Below are 15,043 nucleotides of genomic sequence, written 5' to 3' on the forward strand. Positions count from 1 at the left end.
CGCGCGGCTCGAATCCCTGCAGGGCGTTCATCCCCTGTCCTCGTCCTCATCTGTCTGGAGGCCTCTCGAGAGGAGGGCACTTCTCGGCAGCAGCTGCGCCCTCGTCACTAGGGGCCCACGCGCTGCCTGGGTCCCGGCCGCTCCCGGGGAGCCCCATCTGGGGGAGCCCCATCCGGGCGGCGCCTGGCCGGCCTGTCTGTGAGGCGGCCTGGCTTGTTGGACGGAAGTTGACTCTGGAAGCAGGACACCCCTCCCTCCAGTGAGGTTCGTGCGTCCTCCAGCTGGGGGCTTGGCGTGACTCGGGTAAACCTCCGGGTTCCTCAGTTCCCAGGGCGTCCCCAGGTGAAGCCTCATTCGTGAACTTAGAAATTGCAAATGCCTTGGACTGTGTCCCTGGAGGCTGTCAGGCACCGCTAGGTGATGAGACGACTGAGCAGGTGGAGCCCTGCTGCGTAGATGGTAATGCTGGCGGGTTTGGGCGTGGCCTTGACGCGGGGGAAGACTTACAACGTCCACGCGGGATAGACCTGTGGGGCAGGCGATGCTTGGGGGACTCTGCCTGCCCATCCTCTTTCCTTGGCCCTTTTGAACAATGAAAACTCACCTGATACACCTGGAAAATCCTGCTCATCCATGACCCATGGAGAAGGCTCCCAGACACAGAGGAGATTCCCAATCCTAGAGTTTAATTGACAGATCAGAGGACAAAGCAACACGATCGCTCCAACATGTAGAGCAGAGGTCTCCAGCCCCTGGACCACGGACGGGTACCAGTCCATGGCCTGTGGGGAACCGGGTTGCAAAGCAACAGGTGAGTGCTGGGCCAGCAAGTGAAGCCTCCTCTGTATTTACGGCCACTCCCCATTGCTCCCATCACCGTCTGAGCTCCGCCTCCTGTCTGACCTGGACAGAACTAGGTTCTCACAGGAGCGAGAACCCTACTGTGAGACCTGGGAGGGGTCTGGGTGGCGTGCTCCTTACGAGAATCTGATGATCTGATTCTGCATTTTGGTGAGGTGTGTAACTATTTCATTATATATCACAATGAAATAACAATAGAGGTAAAGTGCACAAAATATGTAATGTGCTTGAATCATTCTGAAACCATCCCCTCCCCACCCTTGGTCTGTGGAAAAATTGTCTTCCAAGAAAACCCGGCCCCTGGTGCCAAGAAGCTTGGGGACCACGGCTCTAGACTACACTCCTGTTGTACATGTGGCAGACCCTTCTGGGGGTGCCCCTCAGCTGGCTCGACCCTCTTCACCTGCTGCCAAAGCCCCCGCCAGGTCTGGGCATCCACTCTCCTACATGCTCAAGGGAGCTGGCACCTCTGAGCCCACGGGCAATTGACGCAGCTCAGTCTGAGCCGTCCGTGGTCCCTCGTCACCCGCATCCATGATGGCTTAGGCGTAGCCATGGGAGGCGACCCTGGTTCCTGAGGGAAAAGGAGAGGGTCCTTTGGCGATTGGGGGAGCATTTCCTCCCTGATGGAAAGGATATGTGAGGAGAAATCACCCCTCTGTTCCTGGACATGATTCCGAGAAGATTCGTGATCAGAGGCTGAGCCGCCATCTTGCAGCCATGAGACAAACCTGAGAACAAAAGCCAGTGAACCAAGCAGTGCAGAAAGCGCCCAGGCCCTTGGTCAAATTAAACAGCCAGCTGCCAGCTGACGTTGTGCTACTTGTATATGAGAGAATAAATCTGTAGTTGCTGAAGCTGTTGATGTCCACACTTGAGTGTGTGTGTGAGGATCACTCGGGGTCTTGTTAAAGCACAGGGGTGTGAATTGGAGCTGCGCGAGGCTCCCAAGTTTGAGTTTCCAGCAAATCTCAGATAATGCCGATGCCGATCCTGGGCTACACTCTGAGTGAAAAGTGAAAGTGTTAGTCCCTCAGTCGTGTCCGATTCTTTGCGACCCCATGGACTGTATCTCTCCAGGCTCCTCTCTCCATGGACTTCTCCAGGCAAGAATATTGAAGTGGGTTGCCATTCCCTTCTCCAGGGGATCTTCCTAACCCAGGGATCGAACTTGGGTTTCCCACATTGCAGGTAGATTCTTTACCGTCTGAACCACCAGGGAAGCCCTTACCTGCGTCCAACAATGAAGACCCAGCACAACCAAAAATATAATAAATAAAAAAAGAAATTTCCATTTAATTCTCAGTTTCGTTTCAGTTTTTTATTATTGCTATCAGAATAATCTTGATAAATACAAAATCCAATTCAATCCAATAAATATTTGCTAAGTGCTTTCTAAGCTTCATGCTTGATCTCTGATCTAAGGATGCTGTTATTCAGGCTGATGAAGTGACCAGTACATGAATGAACCCAAACCAGGTGATGTGGCGAGTGAAATAATGGTGAAGTTTGTAAGAAGCAGTGAGAACCCAGATGAAGGAACAATGAATTCTGTCGGAAGTGCAGGGGGCCAGGTAGAGAGAGAATGGGCTGGATAAATAAGGATGGAATGGAATTTCAGGCCAAGGAAACAGTTTGGCAGAGGCAACTTGTCCTTAAACAGTGTGACGTGGGAGGACAGGCATGGACAGGGATGTAAAGCTGGCCTCCAGGGACGTGCGTAACTGTGGTGGGTATGACCTTGAGGTTGGCCAGGATCAAGACAGGAAAGACCTCAAATCAGACCCAGAAATGTGGACCTTTCCTATAAGCAGTTGAGGAGCATTAGAAGCTTAAAGGCTGAGATGTGATGAGATGTCACTGCTACAGGCATTACCAGAGAGTGAGCCATCAACGGAGCTGGCAGTCTTGAAGGTGGCACAAATCACACTCACCTTGCATTCCACACAGTGACTAACACTGCCCTTTGCCTAGAATGGTTACTGAGTAATGATTGAATAAATATTGTTCTTTTCCCTCTAGCTGTTGAGCTGTCTCTTGAGAAAGGCTCTTGAGAAATTCCCTCTGGCTAGGTCAGAGGTCCCCTCCCTAGGCAATCCAGCCTTCCCTCCAACAGCTCAATCACCTCTACATTGTCGTGACTGATATCCTCATCCTGCCTGTCTAGCGCCATCTCTTTGAGGATGAGTCAAGTCGCTCTTGACTGCATCTCACTCAGTGACAGAGAGAGCCTGGGACACGCAGCGCTTCATGAGTACCCTGTGGATGAACTGGAAAAGTGAGTAGACGACAGATGGAGAGGCAGAATGAATGAGGTCTGGGTAGAGGCTAGCCCCGCTCTTCCTGGAGCCTATAGTTTCTTATCCCCTGCCTTCCTTGTCTTTTCTATAGCCCATAGCAGGCACGAGGGCTGTGCTCTTCAGCCGTGGGTACTGTTTGCCCCAGGTGCCATCACAGGCCTTTTTAGAGCTATTTCCTGATGTCTTTCATATGAACTTCTTTTTATTTATCATATTTTTGGTTGTGCTGGGTCTTCATTGCTGTACGCAGGTGCTTCCCTGGTGGTTCAGACGGTGAAGAATCTACCTGCAATGTAGGAGAGCCAAGTTCCATCCCTGCATTAGGAAGATCCCCTGGAGAAGGGAATGGCAACCCACTCCAGGGGTGAGGGGCGGGAGGGGTGAGGGGGGTCGTGTCTTTGTGACCCCAACTCCCGGAGCCTACCTAAACTCATGTCCATTGAGTCCGTGATGCCACCCAAACATCTCATCCTCTGTCATTCCCTTCTCCTCCTGCCTTCAATCTTTCCCAGCATCAGGGTCTTTTCTGATGAGTCAGTTCTTCACATCAGGTGGCCACAGTATTGGAGTTTCAGCATCAGTCCTTCCAATGAATTACATGTGACAAATGCAGCAAAACTTATGCCCCCATGCACGGTGACTGACAGCGTTCATGCAAAGGGCGACTTGTCTTCTCTCTTCTCCAGTTTTCCGGGGTGGTGACTGACACTCTTTGTGACAAAAGGGACTAAGGGCTAGAGACTCGGGTTAGAGACTGATAATTCCAAAGGGAGCCTCTCTAAGGCCTTCTGCCCCAAGATGTGGAGGTGACAGGTATGCATATGCTGCACACACCCATATGTGATGCACCTGCATGAGAGTGTGCAGGTGTGTGTGTGCTTATGTGCAGAGGTGCACAGCCATGTGTGCACTTTGGAAATTATATTCAAAAGAAGCAGACATCTTTAAAGAATGATTAAGACGTTTTTGAGTGATTCCCTTTTAAAAACAGATGTGAAAAGCCTAGAAATAATTAATGAACTTAACTTGTATGGAGAAATTTTATTATAAAACACTAAAAGATGTTGAAGAATATATAAGGCTTTGAAACAGCTGTATCACTAGAGAAAAAGTCTTCTAAAATCTCTAATTATCATTATTAGTTTGATCTAATTAAAATTTCTGACATTCTATCATTTTAACCTACCACAAACAGCAATTTCATTTGGTTTAAGTTTAAAAATGACTCATGGTTTTTGTATTAAGTTGATACAACAACCATGAGTCATTTTTTAGATAGGTTTAGAATCAAAACCAAGCATTCCATGTGGCTTCTAATAAATAGCTTCAATGTTATGAGGTGTGACATAGCGTACTCCTTTGAGATAAATAAACATGAATATCTTTTCCATTTGCAACCATACAAAATGCTGTGCTATCAACTCTCTACTGCCTCTTATTTTTCTAAAGCAAAACTTTGGCACTGTGTATCATGTGATACACTGAACAAGAATTCTGAAATCCCATGAGTAATGCGCATTTTAAGTTTGGAATGCAGATACTGTTCTACAGATCTAAGATGAATGCTACCTGCCAGGCAAGTTATTATTAGCTGGTGTTTATTTGACCAGTTTCCTCATTTTTATGACAATGTGTAACTTAATAATGCACAGAATTTGACCAAAAAAATAATATTGCGTTGATATAGTAACTAAGCATTTTGACTGTACATGAGGCCATTTTTGAAGGAGCAAATTTAGCCTGGCAATGCACAGTTAAAATTCGCCTCAGAACAAAATCCGGAGAAGGCAATGGCACCCCACTACAGTACTCTTTGCTGGAACATCCCATGGACGGAGGAGCCTGGTAGGCTACAGTCTATGGGGTGGCAAAGAGTCAGACACGACTGAGCGACTTCACTTTCACTTTTCATTTTCATGCATTGGAGAAGGAAATGGCAACCCACTCCAGTGTTCTTGCCTGGAGAATCCCAGGACGGCGGAGCCTGGTGGGCTGCCGTCTATGGGGTCGCACAGAGTTGGACACGACTGAAGTGACTTAGCAGCAGCAGCAGCAGAACAAAATCACACCTGCTAGTACATCTCTAGTCACTGCACCCCCCACCTCTCTACCAGAGACCAGCCTCTAGGTTAAGGAACCATATGGTAATAAATGCATGAGAGTAAAATCAGCTTTTGAGCCTCAAAACTATCTGCAACCATACTGCCTAAGACCTATGCTCAACTACTGTGTTCAGATTTTCTATGGAACCCCCAAAGGAACCTGCTGTCCATCATTTCAATCTCGATTGAAGAGAAGAGTGACATAATCCCAATCTAATCACTCGAAAAACACCAGACAAATTCCCAATGGGACATATTATCCAGATACCTGAGCAATCCTGAAAACTGTCAAGGTCATCACAAACAAGGAACATCTGAGAAAACACCACAGGCAAAAGAAGCTCTGTCTACAAATAGAGGAGTCACGTCTATGAAAGGTCACGTGGGATCTCAGGTGGGTTCCTGGACAGAAATGATTGTGTTGTTGTTGTTCAGTCGCTCATTTGGGTCTGACTCCTTGTAACCCAATGGACTGTGGCCCACTAGATTTCCCTGTCCTTCACTATTTTCTAGAGTTTGCTCAAACTCATCTCCATTGAGTCAATGATGTCATCCAACCATCTCATCCTCTGTTGGCCCCTTCTCCTCCTGCCCTCAGTCTTTCCCAGCATCAGGGTTTTTTTTAATGAGTTGGCTCTTCACATCAGGTGACCAAAGTATTGGAGCTTCAGCTTCAGCATCAGTCCTTCCAATAAATATTCAGGGTTGATTTCCTTTAGGATCGACTGGTTTGATCTCCTTGCTGTCCAAGGAACTCTCAAGAGTCTTCTCCAACACCACAGTTCAAAAGCATCAATTCTTCGGCGCTCAGCTTTCTTTATGGTTCAGCTCTCACATTTGTGCATGACTACTAGAAAAGCCATCGGAGAAGGCAATGGCACCCCACTCCAGTACTCTTGCCTGGAAAATCCCATGGACGGAGGAGCCTAGTAGGCTACAGTCCATGGGGTCGCTAAGAGTTGGACACGACTGAGTGACTTCACTTTCACTTTACCCTTTCATGCCCTGGAGAAGGAAATGGCAACCCACTCCAGTATTCTTGCCTGGAGAATCCCAGGGACGGCGGAGCCTGGTGGGCTGCCATCTGTGGGGTCGCACAGAGTCGGACACGACTGAAGCGACTTAGCAGCAGCAGCAGCACTAGAAAAGCCATAGCTTTGACTATATGGATCTTTGTCAGCGAAGTGATGTCTCTGTTTTTTAATATGCTATCTAAGTTCATCATAGCTTTTCTTCCAAGGAGCAAGCATCAAAAAACCATTAGGATTTGAAAACATGTGCTATAAACTTTCTTATTCAGGTTTTGGTGTCAACATGCGTTTTCAAGAAAAAGACCATTAGGAGTTGAAAACATATGTTGGCACAAAAACTTGCACACGAATGTTTATAACAGCTTTTATCATAATTGCGAAAACACTGGAGTAACTGAGATGTCTTTCAGGAGGCAAATGGATAAATAAACTGGTACAAATGGACAATGGAATATGATTCAGTGATAAAAAGAAATGAGCTTCCAAGCCACAGAATGACACACAAGAATCTAAAAATCATGTTACTTAGTGAAAGAAGACAATCTGAACAGAGTAAACTCTGCTTGATTCCAATTCTATGGCCTTTGTGAAAGGCAAAACTATGGGAAGAGTAAAAAGTTGAGGGGGTATCCAGTGACTGAGAGATTAGATTTAAGATTAGGGTTAAGGTTAGGGTTAGGGAGGGGTGAATAGGTGTAGCACAGAGGATTTGTAGGGCAGTGAAGCTACTATGTATGATGCTATAATGGTGGAAACATGCCATTAAATCTTCGTCAAAACTGTGGATTATGACACCAAGAGTCAGCGACTGTGAAAGCTATCGACTGGGGAATTATGATGTCCCAAAGAAGGTTCATCAACTGTAACAATTGTACCACTCTAGTGGAAAATATTGACAGTGTGGACAGCTATGTTTGCGAAGGACAGTGTTGGTATAAGAATTTTCTGAACTTTCCATTCAATTTTTCTGGGAACAAAAACTAGTCAAAAATAAAGTCTATTAGTGATTTTAAAAAGAACATTGGTAAAAACTACGGAGGACTGAACAAAACATGAAATGTAGTAAAAACATAGCAATATTGAGTGAATATATTTTATAAATGTAGCATTATAATGAAAAGGTCAACAATAGGGGAACATGGGTGAGATGTAGGGCAAGGAGGACTGTCTTTACAAATATTTTGTAAAGGTGCATGCATGCTCAGTTCCTAAGTCATGTCTGACTCTTTGTGACCCCATGGACTGTAGCCACAAGGTTCCTCTGTCCATGGAATTTTCCAGGCAAGTATACTAGAGTGGGTTGCCATTTCCTTCTCCAGGAGATATTTCCACCCAAGGGAATGAACTTGCATCTCTTGCATTTCCTGATTGGCAGGCAGATTATTTACCACTGAGTCACCTGGGAAGCCCCTTTGTAAAGGTAATACTATTCTAATATTTTAATAGATGTATATAAAGATAGGAAAGTTCACAATTTATCAAAGCATGGATATATTACTTTGTTTTTAATAAAAATATTAGAAGTGGCCTGCATTTAGTCTTTCTCTACTTGTGTGTCGTCTGTACCACGAAGATCCAGAGTCAGTTCTCTAGGAGTCAGGGACCCCCTTGGTCCTGGGAGTATGGGGAGGTGGTGGGAATGTGTGGTTGGCAGCTTTGCTGGGACCCCAAATCCATTCCAGTTCCCAGTGCGCTGTAGTTCAAGGGTATGATTTTCTCAGTGTATTGAACTATGACTGAATGTGTGGACACAGCCTTAGCAAAATACTGGCATGTTATAAACACTCATTGGGAGTGAAGTCTATTTTATTCCACGAATATCCATGAAAAGGAGGGCATGGGAAAAGTTCAGAGGACCAGTGACACCAACAGAGAGGAGATGACATCAGAGCTGGATCTTGAGGACGTATGTGTGTCTGGCAAAGCTGGACTGGAAGGGTATCCCAAGTAAAGGGAAAAGCAGGAGCAAAAGCAGGAAGAGGACAAGCCCACCAAGTATTCAGGGCATGGTGGATGAGTGGTTTCGTGTGGCCAGATTAAAGAGTGTATTTGTGTCTAGAAATAGATTTTCAATTACAAGCCAAGCTAACAGGGAAAAAGCTACAAAGCCTGGTCTAATATCATGACCCCTGTTTAGAAAAGAATGGTCAAAGCAGAAGTTGGGATTGGACCTTTAACAGAAAGGCTGAAGATCCATGGGAAGTTGTTGGGGGTAAGTTACATGTTCCCTGCCAAATCTTAGAGACAGTTCTCAGAAAAGATCCTGGAGTCCACATGTTGTCTTCTAAATTTGCTTTGTGTTCTGACCTATAGTCTTTCTCCAGAAAGAATCTGGCTGCCGCCTGAGGATAAGATGATTTTCTTGTTTTGCAGGAGACCACCTTGGTCTACATCTCCTTGTGGAACTATGAAGCTTTGTCTTGCTTGGGTCCAATAATCCTCCAAAATACCACTCTGTAAGTGCCTGTTTCTGCAAGTCATGATTCAGTGAGGTGATGATCATAATAATAGTGATGGATCTCAGGATGAGCCAATTTTACATGAGGCTTGGAGTTTGGTGAAATAGCCTCCTTCTGTGGAATTCATGAGGAACATCCATAACTCTGTGACCTTGGAATTCTCAAACAGGTGGAACTTGGATGGAATCCAACCACAGTTACAACTTTTTGTATCTTTATCGTGGGCTAGGACAGTGTTTTAGAAAATTTCACTTAGATGCCAACCCAATTCCATATACACACATTTGCGTGTTGAGGAATGTTTTAAAAGTTCATGAGATGTCTATTTCTACACAGCATTACCATCTGACCCAGCAATCCCACTACTGAGCACATACCCTGAGAAAACCATAATGCAAAAAGACACATGCGCCCCAATGTTCACTGCAGCATGGTTTACAATAGCCAGGACATGGAAACAACCTAGATGTCCATAGATGGAGGAATGCATAAAGAAGATGTGGCACATATATACAATGGAATCTTACTCAGCCAGAAAAAGGAATGGAACTGAGTCATTTGCAGAGACGTGGATGAACCTAGAGACTATCATACAGAGTGAAGTAAGATAGAGAAAGATAAATATGTATTAATGCACATAGGTGGACTCTAGAGGAATGGTACAAATGAATGTGTTTGCAGGGCAGGAAATAGAAATGCAGACATAGAGAACAGACGTGGACACAGAAAGGGAGGAAGAGCGTGGGACAAACTGAGAGAGTAGCATGGAAATATATACACTAACATGTGTAAAATAGCTAGCTAGTGAAAACCTGCTATATAGCACAGGGAGCTCAGCTTGGTACTCTATGGTGATCCAGATGGGTGGGATGGGAGCAGGTGGGAAGGAGGCTAAAAGGAGAGGATATATGTGTGTTTATATTTATATATATATATGTATGCATATATATACACATAGGACTCAACACTGCTGTACAACAGAAACCAACACAACATTGTAAAGCAATTATACTCCAGTAAAAAGTATATGTGAAAAAATTCATTAGGTCTGAGAATATTGACCTCATGCCAACATGATTTCTGTCACCTGGAGCTGAGTGTTGGCACTTAGTTGTCAGGAACTACCCAGTTTGTCATAGACCCCAGGATTCCTTATTGCTCCTATGGGCAAGGATCAGCTGCCGTTTATTACTTATTATTATTATTATAGTTCTTATGTTATTGCTTTCCTTGCAGCTGAGTCAAGAAGAAAATGAACAACTTCTTATGCTCAAACATCATGAAAAGTAAAGTAATAAAATATAGTGAGGTCCATATCATTGCAGACGTGAGTTCTTTCTACATTCTCAGTAAGGAAACAAAATGTACCTGTTTTTAAAGAATACAACTAAAGGCCACCTTATGAACAAATCTGTTCTGCTTCATTTGATGCTAATGGCTCAGCTTCCTATATAATTTAGTCTACCAGGTTTCTCTGTCAATGGGGTTTTCCAGACAAGAATACTGGAGTGGGTTGCCATGCCCTCCTCCAGGGGATTTTCCTGACCCAGGGATCGAACCCACATCTCTGACAACTCCTGCATTGACAGGCAGGTTCTTCACCACTAGCACCTCCTGGGAAGCCAAAATAATTTAGCATGAGACCCTAAATGAGGTGCTGTTATCATCAGTTGTCAGTAGATGAGCAGAGGGAGGGTCAGAGAGGTTAAGATCACAGCTAAATGAATGCTGTGTCTGGGGTTCCACTAGGTCATCCCGCTACTAGACTCTGCCTAGAGAAGGCTCAGCAGAGTGAGGACCCCACCTGTGACCACAAGGTGTAAACTTAACAAGACCCAGATCAGGAATTTCCACTTTACTGGCCTCTCAGGGCCCAAGGATTCCTCTGCCCACCGAGTAATTTCAAGTGCTTCAGGGGAAAATGGGGATTCAAATGCTAGGGTGGTTACCCCAGTTCAATCCTTCATTCACCAAGTGTTTATTGAGTGTGTCAGGTAAAAAAAGGACAGAGCGGACCCCAGGAGTCCAGGCTTTAAACCCTGGGCTCCTCATCCTCCTAGCCCTGTGATCTTGGCCCAGCCCTGAAAATCTTCAAGCTCCAAAATTCCATCTGTAAAATGGGACAAATTATATTGGAAGGACTGATGCTGAAGCTGTAGCTCCAATACCTTGGCCACCGATGCAAAGAGCTGACTCACTGGAAAAGACCCTGATACTGAGAAAGATTGAAGGCGGGAGAAGGGGGTGACAGAGGATGAGATAGTTGGATAGCATCACCGACTCAACGGACATGAATCTGAGCAAACTCTGGGAGATAGTGAAGAACAGGGGAGTCTGGCAGGCTGCAGTCTGTGGGGTCTCAGAGTCGGACATGACTTAGTGACTGAGCAACAACAGTGTAGGCTAGTATATCATGGAGGGGCGCTGATGAGATTTAAGGGAGAGCTTTGGGTAGAGTGAGTTACTGTTCATAACTCCTCCCACCAAGATCCTGCTGCTGGGGTCCTCTTCCCATCATGGGGGTCTTTGCAAGGCTGTGCTGTCCTCCCCAGTTGGCCCCTGGGGGAAAGAAAAGGGCTTGGAAGAACCAGGTCTAATGCCATGCGTGTAACACCCCAGCCTCCCACACGTACACACAGACAGGATTACGCCAACCACTCTCCCTGCAGGAACTGGCTCTCTCTGAAGGGGCGTGGCTGGGAGGAGTGTGAAGAAAGTGACACAGGTATGTGAGGTGTAAAAACCCTGTCTGTGTGGGCTCTTATATAAAGGGGTTCCCGGCCTCTCACGGTAGACGAGACCAAGGGAAGCCTGCAAGCTTCCTCTCCCATCTGGGGTCGCACTGGACCTGCAAGCTCAGAACAAGGTAAGAGCCTGGCTCTATGAAGGGTGTCATTCCTGGCCACCCCGCATCCCCACCCCAGCTCCCATGAGGACCTCAGGTTCCTGGAACCTGGACCTCCTCATGGACAAGTAGGGGCTGAGTCCCACTGCCGTGAGGAATGAGCGGGTCTCTATCTGACATACCTAGCTCCCAGCCCAACTTTGTCTCGGGAGCCCACATTTTGTGATTGTCTTCCCTTTATCAGGAGGGCTTCCCTGGAGGCTCAGAGGGTAAAGAATCTGCCTGCAATGTAAGAGAGACCGGAGTCCAATCTCCGGGTTGGGAAGATCCCCTGGAGAAGGGAAGGGCTACCCACTCCAGTATTCTTGCCTGGAGAATTCCATGAACAGGGGAGCCTGGCAGACTTCAGATCATGGGGTCGCAAAGAGTCAGACATGACCGAGCGACTGACAATTTCCCTCTGTCCCTTTATCAGTCCTAACAAGAGGCCATATGCCCAGGGTAGATAATGGGATCAAGGTCATTTCCCAAATCAGCCTCTTCTTAAACAAAAATCTGTATTCTTTTCTAATGGAGCATTGGCAATATGAATGATCTTATCATCAAGACCTAACCCAGACGAAGTGTGTTGTTCTAATCACCTTTTTATTTCTGAAAGGCAGAGTACGGTGAAAGCAAGAGGGATTCAGGGAAGGGCGTGGTGTATAAAGGACTAGGAGAAGTTCTGGCTGCCTGCCCCAACTGCGTCACTTGCCCTCTATGGGATATTGAGCAATTTATTTGCGGCTCTGAACCTTAACTGTCATGCCTATTACCTGGCGGTGATGTATTTTGACCTGCCAGGCAGGGCTCTTGTGTGAATTAACAAGGTGAAAGTAAAACACAGGTCATGTGCTCAGCACGGAGTCGGTGTCAAATAGAAACACTAATTCTCCTCTTTGAGGGGTGGTTTTTGTTGCCCACTTGATAAAATCTATTCAGTTTAGCATAGCAGTTAAAGTCATCCTATGTCTTATTTCTATTTCCATCCTATGATTTATTTTTAAAAGCATTAACTGGGGGCTTTCTCTATGGTGAGGACAGTGTCAAAGCATCCTAAATGCGCTGCTGGAAACTCACCTCTGTTCTCCTGGTTCACTTTGCCCCCTCAAACTCTGTGATCTCCCATTCTTCATGCCATTCCCAGGGTTCTTACTGGAGTCCAAATGCCCCTGCTCACCAACCCACTCATCTCAGAGTGTCCAGACCTCATGCATATTTAACCGTGTCACTTACCATGCCCTTTCTCGTTGTGTGATCATCTGAGTCCATGTGGAACGGTGAGATAGAAACTCAGCCCACCGGAGCTGAAAGAGAGTCGACAATCCTCTCACCCAACATCTTGATTTTCAGATAAAGGAGCTGAGACCCAGAGAGGGAGAGTGACTTGCCCAAGATCAGGTTGGGGGACATGGCTAGGACAAACTTCAGGTCAATGCTATTTAGATACACCCAAAGAGCTGCCTCCAAGTTTTTAAGATGTGAGACTTTCTTGTTCACCTTGATCAATTCAACATCTAGTCTAGGGCGTGGCTAGGAGTCAGTGCCCCATGAAAGTGTATTGAATGTTGATTGGAGCTGGAGCAACAGAGTGAGGGGGTGAGGGTGTGAGGACTGACGGGGTTCAGAGGGTACAGAAGAGCGGATGAGGAATAGGAAGTTTCTGGCATCAAGGCTCAAGCAGAAATGCAAATAGAGCAGCTGCTTGCCTACTGATGCCAGGAAATAGACGGTTCTTGGATCTCGCCCTGAAGCAGGCAGACCTGTGCCAGGTGGAGGGAAGGGTCCTCCTCCAGCCCAGTGCTGACTCACCTGCCTTTTGTCAAACAGGTTCCCACCAAGCTGAAGGCATGAGGACCCAGAGCCTCACCCTGCTCTCCCTCCTCCTTCTGGCTGCTCCAATGCTCTTCACGGAGGCCAAAAACGAAGGAAGGAATAGACACGGCAGCAAAGCCAGCACAGACGAATCGCATGCTCTGGGCAAGCCTGGGAAGGAGCCAAGGAGCCAGCCAAGCAAGCGCTCGATCAAAGGCAAGTTCGTCACCCAGGACCATGCTGACTGCAGATGGGCAGTAATCGAGCAGGAGAAGGGCATCGCGCTGAAGGTCGAGTGCACCCACCAGGACAACACGTTTTCCTGTTTCTTCACTGGCAATCCAACCTCATGCCTAGAGTTGCACAAAAACAACGCCTATTGGAAACAAATTGGCCGGAATCTGCGTTCTCAGAAGGCCATCTGTGGTGATGCCAAGAGTGTCCTGAAGACCAGGGTGTGCAGAAAGAAGTTTCCAGAATCGAATCTCAAGCTGCTGAACTCTACTCTGATTGAGATCAAGAAACCCAGCCAGGAGTTAATGGAGCCCTCTCCCATGGACACGGTTGAAGTAGCTACCTTCTCCAGCCCAGAAAAGACCCAGACCATGACCACCAAAGATCCTCAGTGTCTGGAGAAAGACTTGGAAAACCAAAGGAAGGCAGCCCTGGAGTACTGTGGGGAGACCTGGAGCTCTTTGTGCAAATTCTTCCTCTCCATGGTACAGGGCAGTTCATGCTAACGAGAGCAAAAGAGAACAGAGTCCTTTAGGAGGTGTCACGTCAAAGCCTTTTCATATGCTGTAAAGATCTCCTAACTCCCTGTAAGATGAACATTTGTGCTATCGGTGTGCAACAGACTATTTAAACAAATTTTGCAATTTTTGTCTCTGTGTTTGGAATTTGTTTTGTATTCATTTCCTTAGATATGATTTTAAGAGGCTATTGTCCTCTGTATTTTTCCATGGCCCACAAAGCTTTGTTTCTATGAGCAGTAAGGACCAGTCTTTGAACTGAATGAGTCAGAGTGGTGATTTCAGTGCAGTGCACTTTCTGCCCAATTAAGAAAATAAAGCCCTGTGCCTTTTTCAGAAATATGTTCAACCATTGTTTGATTTCTCTCTGCCTAGTTCCAAAGAACTTACAAACAGGTCCTCATATATCAGTGGAAAAAATATCCTGTTCACCAGCCATCCCAGGTCATCCTATAAGGTGATCCATTCCCGAATCCCTAACTTCATAATTTCAGGCTTTGATCTGTGGTATTTGATGCTTATTGAACTGATTTCAAGTGGGTCACCTGAAGCATCAAGTGATGAAGACACCTGTCAGGGGCTCATGGATGGAAGGAAGGGAGGCAGGATTCAAAGCCAGGACATCAACAAACCACATCCATGAGCTGGAGCAGCATCCTCCACTGCTTCAAGCTCGGGCTCCCATTACCACTCGCCATATACAGGACTCCCGAGCTTGGAGAGATGGGCCTGGATAAGTACAGTGCCCTAAGAGGAAGATTCCAGTGCAAGAGGGAAACTCAGGGTGGAACCCCAGAGAGAAGAGGCAGGAACTTCTGGAAGATCTCAGGCTGAACTTA

At 46.4% G+C, this 15,043-nt stretch overlaps 1 protein-coding gene across 2 annotated transcripts; it reads left to right on the forward strand.

Annotated features, from left to right (window-relative positions):
• Nucleotides 1–8,667: 8,667 nt before the first annotated feature.
• FGFBP1 (fibroblast growth factor binding protein 1) lies at nucleotides 8,668–14,544 on the forward strand. 2 transcript variants are annotated; one of them, XM_081591437.1, is made up of 2 exons: nucleotides 8,668–8,750; nucleotides 13,468–14,544. In XM_081591437.1, the coding sequence occupies exon 2, from the start codon at nucleotides 13,488–13,490 to the stop codon at nucleotides 14,190–14,192; it is 705 nt and encodes a 234-aa protein (XP_081447563.1). In that variant the 5' UTR covers nucleotides 8,668–8,750; nucleotides 13,468–13,487; the 3' UTR covers nucleotides 14,193–14,544. The 2 variants fall into 2 exon arrangements, with proteins under 2 accessions (XP_081447563.1, XP_081447489.1); XM_081591363.1 differs by lacking the exon at nucleotides 8,668–8,750 and adding an exon at nucleotides 11,564–11,619 and having other exon boundaries at nucleotides 13,468–14,200.
• The last annotated feature ends 499 nt before the right edge of the window (nucleotides 14,545–15,043 follow it).

Source organism: Giraffa tippelskirchi, chromosome 1 (genome assembly GCF_054371585.1).
Source record: "Giraffa tippelskirchi isolate mGirTip1 chromosome 1, T2T-mGirTip1v1.2.pri, whole genome shotgun sequence".
Lineage (NCBI taxonomy): Eukaryota > Metazoa > Chordata > Mammalia > Artiodactyla > Giraffidae > Giraffa > Giraffa tippelskirchi.